The sequence below is a fragment of the Plectropomus leopardus genome, chromosome 11 (assembly GCF_026936395.1).
Source record: "Plectropomus leopardus strain MGB_pleo_1.0 chromosome 11, ASM2693639v1, whole genome shotgun sequence".
Lineage (NCBI taxonomy): Eukaryota > Metazoa > Chordata > Actinopteri > Perciformes > Serranidae > Plectropomus > Plectropomus leopardus.
The window spans coordinates 4,913,116-4,925,617 of NC_142186.1; the positions used below are offsets into that span (position 1 = coordinate 4,913,116).

At 39.2% G+C, this 12,502-nt stretch overlaps 3 protein-coding genes across 3 annotated transcripts in view; 2 read left to right on the plus strand and 1 right to left on the minus strand.

Annotated features, from left to right (window-relative positions):
* LOC121945994 (dolichyl-diphosphooligosaccharide--protein glycosyltransferase subunit STT3B-like) overlaps positions 1-5,472 on the plus strand; it is a 74,457-nt gene extending 68,985 nt beyond the window's left edge. The window contains exons 13-16 of the mRNA XM_042490385.2: positions 426-599; positions 944-1,057; positions 1,148-1,357; positions 2,946-5,472. Of these exons, the coding sequence (XP_042346319.1) occupies positions 426-599; positions 944-1,057; positions 1,148-1,357; positions 2,946-3,026 (579 nt within the window). The 3' untranslated portion in view covers positions 3,027-5,472. The remainder of the gene's footprint in view (positions 1-425; positions 600-943; positions 1,058-1,147; positions 1,358-2,945) is intronic.
* Positions 5,473-5,875: 403 nt separating this feature from the next.
* kiaa1143 (KIAA1143 ortholog) lies at positions 5,876-9,667 on the minus strand. The gene is made up of 3 exons (XM_042490386.2): positions 9,434-9,667; positions 9,019-9,169; positions 5,876-8,703 (listed from the first exon to the last, which is right to left on the minus strand). The coding sequence occupies exons 1-3, from the start codon at positions 9,545-9,547 to the stop codon at positions 8,486-8,488; spliced, it is 483 nt and encodes a 160-aa protein (XP_042346320.1). The 5' UTR covers positions 9,548-9,667; the 3' UTR covers positions 5,876-8,485.
* A 273-nt stretch (positions 9,668-9,940) lies between these two features.
* Positions 9,941-12,050, plus strand: tmem42a (transmembrane protein 42a). Its single transcript, XM_042490754.2, has 3 exons — positions 9,941-10,180; positions 11,028-11,174; positions 11,300-12,050. The coding sequence occupies exons 1-3, from the start codon at positions 10,019-10,021 to the stop codon at positions 11,441-11,443; spliced, it is 453 nt and encodes a 150-aa protein (XP_042346688.2). The 5' UTR covers positions 9,941-10,018; the 3' UTR covers positions 11,444-12,050.
* Positions 12,051-12,502: the final 452 nt, after the last annotated feature.

A 12,502-nucleotide genomic window follows, 5' to 3' on the forward strand; every position in this document is an offset into this window, starting at 1 on the left:
TGTTGTTTTTAAAAACATGTTTAAATGCGTTTAAATGTCCTTGATGTTTTCAATTCCACACTACAGCTGCTCCATGAATTAACACCTTTGACTGTCATATAACTATAATAAGTATAATATAATAATAGTCCTCACTGTTTCTTGAACATACAAACTCCTCTTAAATCATGTATACTTTCTTTAATTTACTAAACGCTCCAAGACTCTTAAGGAACCCCAGATAGAGATAACTCCATCATGATGACATCATCAGGGTTATTTTCTCAGACTTGACAAACTTCTGCTTAGTTCCTTAGCTGTTTTCACGGGCTGAGCATGACTTAACTGAATGTTTTTTGTAAAGTCAGTGGAGTGCTTCTTCAATTTTCATGTAGTTTGTTCAATGAGTTCTGTTGAATAGAAATAAATTGTCTTTATTCCAACAGGTGGGCAAAGCCATGTCGTCCAATGAGAGCGCAGCATATGAAATCATGAGGTCACTGGACGTCGACTACGTCCTGATCATCTTTGGAGGGGTGATTGGCTACTCGGGCGACGACATCAACAAGTTCCTGTGGATGGTGCGCATCGCAGAGGGGGAGCACCCCAGAGACATCAGGGTGAGAGAATCGTTACACACACACACACACACACGCACACGCACACGCTCTGTATCTCCATCACTTTAGTGAGTTAACTTGTCTCAGTAGAAAGATAAAAGAAGGTGAGTGTACTAACGCTGTTAAATATTGATAGCAGAGATGGTCGATGCCTCCAAAGTGGAGATCATGTGAATGTTTGATGTGCTCTCTGAGGGAGGGAAGTGCTGAGGGAAATCAAGGATCTGTAACCAAGCGTGCCAAGTTGTTTGGCTACAAAATCAAATGAGATCTTGGATCAAAGTGTGTGCGAGTTTTCTTATTTCCCTCTCCATCTGTCTCCCCATCTTTGCCTCTCAACACAGGAAAGTGACTACTTCACCCCACAGGGAGAGTTCAGAGTGGACAAAGCCGGCTCCCCAACCCTCCTCAACTGCCTTATGTACAAAATGTCTTACTACCGCTTTGGAGAAATGCAGGTATGTTATTGAACTGAGCTTAATAGTGTTTTAAAATAGACAAATAGGATTTAGATATAAACAACTTCTCCTTCGTGCATTTCTGTTCAGCTGGACTTCCGGACGCCACCAGGTTTCGACCGAACACGCAACGCTGAGATCGGCAACAAGGACATAAAGCTGAAGCACCTGGAGGAGGCGTTCACGTCAGAGCACTGGTTGGTCAGGATTTATAAGGTGAAAAAGCTGGAGAACAGAGACCGGGTAGAGCACAAACTGCGAGGCACTGACACCACCAAGCAGAAGTACACCTCCAAAAAGGTAAGCTGGGGTGCTCTTCATCTACTGTACGTTTTTATGGTATCCAACGAGATCACGCTGCTTGTAAGTAGTGATGAGAGCGACTCAGACGTTTATCAAAACAACCAGTTTCAAACAAAATTGAAAGCTTAAAGCCAACCCCATGACACTGTTGACAAGTTGGCATTTCTCTGCAAGCCAGCACTGTGACGATCAAAGCCTAACATGGTGCTTCCTTTAGCCACAGCACGAACTTTTACATATGACAACACAATTGGATTTCATTTGGAGTATACACACAAGTTAACTGGGTGTTTTTGCACTGTCGGGCGTCGGATTTAACCTAATACATTATTCAGATATGATTGGATAACGATCTCTAATCAAATGCAGACGTGTTTACAGTTTTTACAGTTATATTGCCTGAGCTCCTCCCAGACTGGTGTTGTACAGCTGATATTTAACCTTAACGATCTGTTATTGAAGCCTGCCGCCTTGTGTTACTTGATAATAGACAAGAAACTAACAACCTGAAATTAGGATCTGTCTAAGGCTGGGAAATGTATTTTGACCAAATACCTCTATATCGATATTACCACGATATTGTGGCGTTGACTTTTTGTGTTGTCACCAAGTATTTACACGCTGAGATTTTTGATAATTAATATAATGACTTTAGTGGTTAAAGTCAAATATTAGAACAGCGAGAACAGTCTTGCAGCTGTTAAAACCAGGAAAAGACAACTTTTACGATATTATGAACCCCAAAATCACCAAACACACCAAAAGATTCATGCAGTAGGACCCACTGCAGATCAGACTTGTATTTTTAAACTTTTAATGTTATTTTCACCATTAATTTTTACCCATTAACAGACTTTTAGACTCTCCTTAGAAAAACATAATCTTTTTAAGGTGTTTTTTATATAGAAAGCATGTTGGCTGTTTCAAATACCCCCAGCAGTGTAAAACAAAACAAGATTGTGTTTTTTTCATTATTTTGATGGTCATAACGAAAATCTTTTATGCAGCAATATACAGCAGACAGTGAGGTAGAAATTCATCAGTGTATAGACTCACCCTATAGGCAAAATAGCACAGAATAAAACCACTTTTAGCTTTAAGTTATTATATTTATATATTTCCTTACTCTTCATTCATTCTCAGTGTAATTTGCTACAAGTCATAAGATACAAACACCACTCCAAAAACCCGTTGTCACCATACTGGGATGGAATATTAAAATCAGCTACATTTATACAGGCATTTTCTTCAGGTATTAACCCTTTTTTGATGGCCTAGTGTGTGCAAGATTTCTCCTGTTTTTTGGTTGGGTTTTTGTTTTAAATATAATGATTGTTTGTTTTTTTTTAAATATATGTAAAAACTGAAGGGCTCTGATACTGCCTTTTGGAAAAAGTGCAGGCATGTCCCGTGTCTTCCCCATAACTGATGTCCTTGAGATGTCAGTAGAAATCAACAGAAAATCAGTGTGACATAAACATATACAGACTTATCGCCTTCTGAAACCGACATGGTAACTGAAGAATGTCAAAGCTAGACATGATTTGTACTCAGCTGTGTCTTTGGTCCTGTTTCTCCTCTGCAGACAGCCAAGAGGAAGCGCGGATACATCAAGAACAAGCTTAGCCTCAAGAAGGGCAAGAAACTGACCAAGAAATCTTTATAGGAAGTTCACCACCAACAGAACACCACTGTGGACGGGAGACAAGAAAAATCTTAAACACAAAACTTTCAACAAAAACAAGCAGCAACAGTAAATCCACCAATTGAGACGAGTAAGGAACAGCAGAGGTTCTCCAGACCCCGTCATCCCGCGCGTCCTCACCTGGAGGTCCAGGCTGGAAATGTTACCATCACCTAACAGAATGTGTCGAACCCCAGCTGACCTTTGACCCCGATAACGGGGGTCAAAGAGGCCGAGAAAGGGAGATGTTGGCTCGTCCGAGATCCTCCCCACACTGGTTTTAACCTGAGGAACTGTGACCTTTGACCCGCTTTTCTTTTTGTACTTGAATGTGATGGGAGACAGAGAGAGCGAGAGAGATTAGCTGTCCTGAGTGAGGGACTCAGTCTGGAAGCATCGCATCATTCAGATAGAAATACCAACTGTGTAGAGGAGCCTTCAGAAAACAGACCACTGCTCTGCCGTGTCCTCAAGTCAGCACCCAAACCCGACACCCGCTCAAATTCAGGCAAAGAGCGATTTTAGGATGACACAACTCCTTTATGGGGTTTGTTAAATCCTTCATAGATATTCAATTCAATGGGAAAGAAGAGAAATCTGAATATTTTTTTGAGTTTTATGCAGCAGCTTTTGTGCTCAGATGCTTTTGGAAATCCACTGGAACATACTTGTCTTTTAATTGTTCCATTTGCTTTAATTCTCCCAATAACACACAGGAGCACGCATGTACACACACGCGCCAACTAGGAAAAGCCATTGCTCTTCATACAACCTCAGTGGACTGCAACCAACTATTATTTTCACCAGCCAGATATTTAAGTTTATTAAATGTTGAAAAAGATTGAAAAATCGCAATTTTACAGAGCCCAAAGTGACACACAAGATTTTCTTTTTGTCCAACCAGCAGTCCAAAGATTCTTCATTTACTATTATAAATGACAAAGAAAAGTAGCAAATGTTTCACATATTTGCTTGAAAAATAACTGAAACTATTAATCCATTATTAAAATAGTTAAAATAATTTTCTTTTGATTGACTAATAGGTTAATTGATCAATTGTTGCAGCTCTACAACCTCATAGTGCTGCATGCACAGTACAGGCTACTCAAAGGATACTTTCCTATTATCACAACCTTTTTCATAGTTTCTATCAGTAAAAATTACATTTTACTCACCAGGTTAATTGCTGAGACTTCAGAACTCAGCTGCATCAGTAAAAAAGAAGTCAGACTGACCAAGAAACATCAGAAGTCTCACAGTCAGACTCATTTTAAAGAAGTCTTCAGAGAAAACCAATGAAACAGTTAAATTATTACCCCAGTTGCTAACATCAGTCCCAGTTTACCTTCTTGCTTCCTGGTTCATCTTTAATCTACTGTACTTGCGTCGTGTGCTCACGTTTCCTCTGCACTCAAAGTGATGAAGAGGTACTCCAGTAATTTCATCCTGCACTTCCATGTAGTGTGTGTAACAAAATACACATTAAAAAAAGGAATTGTCCAAATCTGAGCAGCACATGGTGAGATATTTTGATTTTTTAATTTAGTTAAGCTCCGGAAACACTGGATCCTACATTTCCTATAATGCTGCATAAACCAGATCATGTCTTTCTCCTGATCCTCCACCCCTCCTGAATACTCACGTCTTCAAAGCTGCAGTGTGGAGGGTTTAGTGGCATTTAGCGGTGAGGTTGCAGAACTGAAATGGCCCTATGTGGAGCCAGTGTTTGGTTTGTCCCTTCTGGGCTGCTGTAGAAACAACATGGCAGACTCTGGAAAAGGACCCACTCTGTATGTAGGTATAAATAGCTCATTTTAAGGTAACGAAAACACAATAATTATTATTTCCAGGTGATTATACACTAATGAAAACTAAAATACTATATACCATTTCTGCCAATAGGTGCCCCTAAATTCCACACACTGGACCTTTAAAAAAAAACAAAACCTTTAAAAAGCCCTTATTTTAATTGTCACACAACCAGTGGCATAAAGAGGCTTTCCTTCAGCACATGTGATCTGTTATGATCTGACACATTTTCATTCCTTCTGCGAAACAAACGTTCCCTATAATTTACTCCTCTTTTTTCTTGTTTCTTGAAGATTTTCCAAGAAGCAAAAGCCATCCTACTTGAGTCGTGAGGTTTTTAAATCAGGAAAACGCCAACTTGAGCAAAGCCAGGTGGAGAGGACAGCATTGGCCTTAGAGAAATAAAAGCTGGTTTTCCCAGAGCTCAGTGAGTCAGTGAGTGTATTTATTCCGTGGACGGAGGCTGCGATGACGAAAGCAAAGGGCAGTGTCCTATCACGAATGCAATGATTTAGTTTGGTTTTTGATTTTTAAGTCAAGGTTTCTTCCATCAATTGTAATGATCTGGATGCAGGTGTGAGAATGAAACATGCCTTTTTGAATAAAGAGGTTGAAATAATGTTTACTTTTTGTCTTTTAAAACTCAACAGCAATGTCTCTTTCCAGAAATCATAATCCACACACCGTGTTGTGAGCGGTTTCATGTAGGAACTATTTTCTTTCTACTTGGGGCTGGTAACAATTTCTCAACAATCGATTAATCGAACAAGTGAAATTTAAGTGACTTATGGATAGGCTATGAAATGCTGTCACAGTATCTGTAATATGTTGCTTTAGCTTTGACTGAGGAAAAATGCATTTTGTATTGTTTGAAATAAGCAAAGTTTTTCTGTTTTTTTTCACATAACGAGTAATCAGTCGTAAATAGTGTATATCAACTGCTAACTTACCTAGCACCACTGCCTCTCTCTCTCACACACACACACACACACACACACTGAAAACACCAAAGTGTACATTACTGGATGTTGTACAGATTTGATTTAATGTTTTATACTTCAAATGTTACAGCTAAGACCATTCTCTAAAAAGACACACAAAAACAAATCCACATTTAAAAAAAAAATCATATCATTGCATTGACAAGAATGCATGGTTTCTACATAAACTGTTACAGCTCCTTCGTCGAAGCTAGAAAATGTCCATACATTCAATATCATGTTGAATGTATTAAAAACAATGAGCACACCACTTGAAAACACACGTACAGTTCTGATAACGCCACAGAGAGATACAATTAAACAGGAGTCGAGGGTCCAAAGCAGCAGACTGATCTTAATGTGTTTGAGAAGCAGATGTTTGACCTGCTGATGACAACAATGTTAACGTGTTGTGTGTTATCAGGAAGTGGAGAGCAATATCGAGTCACAAGGAGCTGCTGTGACTAGGAGGTAAATGGCTTGTAACTGTGGTCTTAAAAGGTCCTTTTTGGATGGAAAAGATTGCTTTATTGTTTCCTAAAGTGGAAGGCACCAAGAGCACAGGAAAGTTTGTCACTGTTTGGATTTAATCAGAAAAATGTTTTTTTTTTTTTTTTTTGACAAACATTAAAAATTGTGTTCATTTTTTTCTCTTAATTTCCTTTTTTAAAAAAAGGACGTTGCAAATAACTGCTGAATTAATTGCAATCAACCAGGTAACTGACAACTGGCTCGTGTAAAATTAGGCAAAAATAATAATTTAACAACCAGCAATCAATCTCTCACTTTTTAATCTAGAGTTGCTTTTTTCCAGTAATCAGATTAAATTGCATAGTTTGCATGTAACTGAGTGCTAGAGTGTTTTGAGGAGCACCACGGCCAAAGCACAGCTCCAGCCTCGCTCTTGTTGTTTGTGACTGCAGAAAACGCTGCAAAGTGTGCACTCTGACTTCTTGGAGGGTAACTTTGATATTTTTCAGCATGGAACCTGTGTTTCACATGTTTTGGTGAGAAATGAAGACAAGAATCTTTTTGATTGGTCCAGTATTTAGCAAGATTGCTGCAGCTGGTAGCAGCTAAACAGGCTGCAATGTAACCACTCAGGGCAGTTATCCATTTTCAACTTGCGTCCACTTAAAGTGTTTGTTTCTGCCACTGACAGGCTCAGGTTATTATAGAAGTTTGTAAAATTATGGAAAGAACTCCACAGAGACAGACCTTTTTGTTAAAAAGTACGATCCTTTTGTTTAACCAGAAAAAGCCTCGAAATCAATATCATTCATCCCCCCAGACTCCAAAAATAACTGTAATTTTTGCGTGTATACAGATAGAATATTTTTATATTAAAGGTTTATTTTAACCAAACCAGAGTGGATGATTGTTGAATGAGTTGTGTTTTATGATCTTACTCTTTGACAAAAAGGTCTATCTCTGTAGGGAACCTTTCCATAATGTTGTCATATATTTAGAAAACAATCATGTCAGTGGCAAAAAAAAAGCACTTTTAGTGGATGTAAACTGGCAGTTACTGTTACACTGTAGTCTGTTTTGTGGCTGCTGGCTGCAGCCCTGTCGCTTAATACTGGTCTAATTTCAACAACTGTCTATATAAACGACGGTAAACAGGTTTGAAAAATACCGCAGCTACCCTTTAACTCTGTCACTAACTACTGCTGATGTTCTCTTACCAGATGTTTGATGAATAAGGGTTTGCTACTTATGAATTCACACTATTTTTTTGCCCATTAACTACAAATTGCCTAAATTTCTGTTGACCAAAAGGTATTTCATGGCTGTCCTTTCATTTCAGTATTGGTATCAGCTTTTATGGTACACCTCAATAATTCAGAAAATGTCTCACTGGGCTTTGAAACTTTTTTTGAGGTAGGTAAACAACTCATGTGAACACTGCTTTAACTTTTGGCAAAGATCATCTCGAAGCTGTGAAAAACTCCCTGTTGATGCATTCATAAGAAGCACTCGTCTCACACTGCAGTGTCTGACATTTGAGAGTCACTGACATTTCGAATAAAGGCAACATCCCTGCGTGCTCCGTGTTTGTCTTTAGGATTAGTTTTTTGGACTACAGACGGCTCAGTAATACAGTTTTGTCCCTAAGGATAAAAATTGGATTTTTGACCTTTGCCGTTTTTACCACAACAGTACGCAGCTGGTATCAGACATGTTTGAATGTCATGACTCATTTAATGCCAAATATACAACTAATGTTAATAAATACAAAATGCATATTTGTCTGATTCTACTGATCTAGAAACAAGATGCAATTGTGATCGTGCTTGGTATGATCACAATTTGAGGATGTCAGAGTGTCTTTTAATGCGCCACGTGGAGATGGAAATGTGTCCCTGTACAGTGATAATGAACTTTGAAAGAAAGACAACGCAGGTAATGAAAATTCTTATGGATTTGTTATTCAAGTGAACTGAAAATCTGAAAATTCAGTTCGATGCTGCACTTAGATGAATGGAACAGTTGTTAGTAACATCAAGTTTAGGCTATTTGTAGTCAGTGGGCTTTGACATGCAAAATGACTGGGACTGTCCTTTCCAAAACTATTCAAATATTCAAATGTCACTTTGATTCCTCCCTGTTGCAGGGGTTAATGACAGTCTTACGTTTCAGCAGTAACATCTAGTCCTCATCTTCCTCCTCCTCATCCCCTCCAAATGACAGCAGGCTATTATTTTTTACTTTCTTTCCAGACTTCACCTCTTTCTTCTCCTCCTCCTCCACTTCGTCACTCTTCTTCTTCTTGCTTGACGTGGCAGTGATGCCCTTGAATTTGTCTGACGAGGAGCGCTTGGCTGGTTTCTTGAACAGGATTTTGCCATCAGGAGGAGCTTCATCATCTGAAGACCAGATAAACATGTGAGTCATTAAAACACACTTTTTGCGAAGTTTGTATAACGGCAGTGGTTTTCATTTTAGATTCTTGCTGTTGCCTTTACAAAATACAACATAATTTTACATTTCAGTAAAAATGATCGAGTTTATCAGCTGTGGAGCTGCAATGATAAGTTGTTTAAATACATCTGTTAAAAGAAAATTAATTGTTCCCGTCAGTTTTCAAGCAAACTAGATAGATAGATCAATAGATAGATAGAGGGACAGTTCCAGTTGTCTTTTTGTCATATTTTCAAAAGAAAAACACATTCTCAGGTCACCTTTCTCTGCGCCTCCTCCAGTCCGAATTTCGCCCTTGATCTTCTTCACGTCCTCTGCGCTCAGATCTCCTGCTTTCAGAACCACAACCTGAGGTAACTCATCCTCCCGATCACTGCCGCTGTCATCATCCAGGGTGGGCATCTCCAGGCGCTGAGAGGGCAACATGAACCGCACAGAGAGCGTTTATTTACCAGATAACCAGAACTAACGTGGGTAAAATGAATGAGTCCGACGTGGAGGTCGTGTCCTGTTGCACTGATACTAAAATATTTCATGAGTAAACTAAAACTTAAATTCACAAAAAAGACACCACAAAATTGGTAGCAGAGATTGCTAAAGCTAAAATGTAAATGAAATTAGCTAACGGGCTCTGTGCTGCTAGCTTAAATGGAACTAGCCACCACATAATGTTACCTTAGTATCAACAGTGGGCCCTTCTTTATAACCAACATCGTTTTTAAACTTCTTCAGAAAGGACGGCTCCGCTGGCTTCACCCACGACACGCTGTTCGCCTTATTTTTGTTCATTGCAAAGGAGTAGATAACGTTAAATCAGGCCTAAAACGGATTTTCGCTAAGCGACAGGATTTCACCAAAACATAACACACGTCATTAAGATGTGCCGCTTCGAGTCACGTGACTTCAAGAGCTACTGTGATTGGTGGATAGCAGAACATGAAGTTAGTAAGAAAACGGCACCGGAAAATTGTTTTGTCTTCAAAATAAAATCGTGCAGTTGGTTGGAGGTAACTAGTTTATATTGGAGACGCTATAAAAAATACTCATATGTAGTTATTAAGATCATTAATAACGGTAAAGTTAATTTTATCAAAATAATAAGTAGATTTGGTGTGACAATTAGGCTAATGGGCTCTGTAGCATTTTCAGGCGCTTTTGTTTTGAAAATATCTACTAATTTCAGCTCAAACTTGACACAGCTGTCAACAGGGATTACCGGAAAGGACTGAGCGGCGGTAATGTGTGTAATAGTCCTCAAACATGATTTCTGGGTCTGTTTACGCGATATTCGCGGGTTTTCTGGGTGCAGCTGCCTCCCTGTCCGCCAAGCTGTCCCTCGGTGCAGACTACCTGAGAGACATATGTGTTTCCGGACTCAGTGGCTGGACTGAGACACACGGAGGGACTGCAGCCTGTGACTGGGTGAGACTGTCCTTACACAACACCTGTCTCTCTGTGTCTTTGTCTTAACATTGTTCTTTCCTTCAGCGCCTGTCAAAGAAAAGGAATATCATTTGACGTTTTATATCGATACTTGGCGGTTAAAGGTCTGGTATGTAGGATTTAGTGGCATCTAGCGGTGACTCACAGCATTGCAACAAAAGTTAAGTCCATTGTTACTACAGTCTGTGGTTGCAATTTGCAACCTCACTGCTAGATGCCACTAAATCCCACACTCTAGACCTTTAACATATTAACACAAGTCTGTCATTGTTAAGGAACCAGTTAATAGATAGAAGATACCACAGCAGGCTATTAGTTGGACCTGTGCTTCTCCCAGTATTCATGTGTGCTACAATAGGGGTCTTATGAAAGACACTGCATGTACACATAACCCTCAGAGTCCACTTTAATATCACACACTTGTATCACCTTGCAAACAAAATGTGCTTTTCATAATCAAGCTTTAAAAAATATTCTACATTAATATGATTTACTACTTTCATTGAGTTAAATTCTTAACCAACATCAGATATATTGAAAATATTAAAAATTGAAATTTCCAAGTCAAAAGCCCAGGATGACACCCAGAAATAATACTGTGCATGGTTTTATGCTTTTGTGCCTGCGTGATTGAAAAGTACAGTTTCAATAGTGCATTTTTTGCACTTAACAGTATGAATGTAACAATTTATTTTCCACAGTGTATTTTAGACTTATTGTAGGAGCTGAGCTAGAAATTCCAAGATTAAACAAAAATACACAATCATGCCAAAATGTGTGCCTTATGCATGAACACAGCCAAAATTATGTTTTTGTGTTTTTGCAGCTCCATATCCCGCTGCGGCTGCTGTGTGGAGGCCTGCTGTTCACCTGCAACGCCGTCATGTGGACCCTCTTCTCCAAGGCTCTCAGACACTGCTCCTCCTCAGCCAGGGCCACAGTCACCACCACTGCATTCAACTTCATCTCCTCAGTACGCTCACAGCACTGTGTTTTTTACTTTGAACAGTACTGAGCCTGTGATAAGAAATGCACCTGGTTAAAGTTAGTGTTAAAGCATTCAGACTCATGTTGCATCTCTCCTGTTTGTGTCTTCAGGCCGTCATGGGGAGGCTGATTTTTGGAGAGAGTCATGCAGCTCTGTGGTGGGTGGGAATCTCTCTGACTCTGTGTGGACTGCTGCTGCTTCATGGATCCACACCTCAGACACTCCTGCAGGAGGAGGACAAAAAGGACAAGTAATGTAGCTGTGACTGGTAGCACGCTAGGGCTCCTGCTCTGCAGTCACAGCGACAGAAAAGTGGAAATGTTGAAGTAAGTGCAATTTAAACAGCAGAATATGTTGCACAGAGCTTATTCAAGACCATTAAGTTATCAGCTCAGAGTAAAGTGTGCTCTGATTGTCTGTTTTTTCTTTATTATTTTTTTTATTTGTAACTTTAAATTTAAACTTACATTTTGGCCTTCTTCTTCTTGTGCTGCCCTTCCAGGCTTTTTACTGCAGCTTCTTTCAGGCCACATGCACACAAATATGTTTAAGTTTTAAAACACCGTTTTAAAGATAAAACAAAAACATGAGGAGAAGACAACAAGCACCCGAGGCACACATGACTCAAAAACTTGCACAAAAAAAGTAAAAACGTTACAAGAAAACTAACTGAAAATTAGCAAAAAAACAGTGCTGAAAAGTGAAATTATACACACACACACACACACATACATATATATATATATATATGATTGTATTTAATCTGTAACATAACTTAAAACAACTTGTTTTATAAATATAGTTTTCTGTACATTTTTCCCTTTTTGGTATAATTTTCTAATAAAACAAATTTGTAGGTAATTTTCTTGTCACTCTTTACTAATTTCTTGCAGTTTCTTGACTTTTTTTCCTCATGTTTTGAAAGAAATCAAAACAATCTGCTCAGGTTTCAAAGGGTTAAGGGTGTGGTTACTGTTACAGTCTGAGGTCCACAGAGATCCAAAACCAGGGTCCCAGGTCTCCTTGTTAATCAGGGGCTATTGGTGCAGCTGTGATGTTCTCCTCAGCTGCTGATAATCAGCTGACTGGGAGGTTTTATAGGGAGGTCCGCTCCTCCTGCTCAGTGGGTTGTGTGTCTTCAGAGAGTCAACACCTTCAGTTGGCTTTCTGTGTTTTTGTTTCAACTCTGAGTTGAGTGTGTGTTGGAAGTGTGATTTTTCTTTTAGCTGTTTATTTTGTTTCCCCCCTTATTCAGGGACTGTACTTTTGTTTTGGGACCAATTCTTCTATCGGTCTGTTATTTTGTATTTTGA

Bases quoted from the DNA above. Each gene is read 5' to 3' on its own strand.
- tmem42a (XM_042490754.2), top strand. From the start codon at position 10,019: ATGATTTCTGGGTCTGTTTACGCGATATTCGCGGGTTTTCTGGGTGCA. The intron at 10,181-11,027 runs GTGAGACTGTCC...GTGTTTTTGCAG, and splicing joins GGACTGCAGCCTGTGACTGG to CTCCATATCCCGCTGCGGCT. The intron at 11,175-11,299 runs GTACGCTCACAG...TTGTGTCTTCAG, and splicing joins CATTCAACTTCATCTCCTCA to GCCGTCATGGGGAGGCTGAT.
- kiaa1143 (XM_042490386.2), bottom strand. From the start codon at position 9,547: ATGAACAAAAATAAGGCGAACAGCGTGTCGTGGGTGAAGCCAGCGGAG. The intron at 9,170-9,433 runs GTAACATTATGT...TTGCCCTCTCAG, and splicing joins GGCCCACTGTTGATACTAAG to CGCCTGGAGATGCCCACCCT. The intron at 8,704-9,018 runs GTGACCTGAGAA...TCTGGTCTTCAG, and splicing joins TGGAGGAGGCGCAGAGAAAG to ATGATGAAGCTCCTCCTGAT.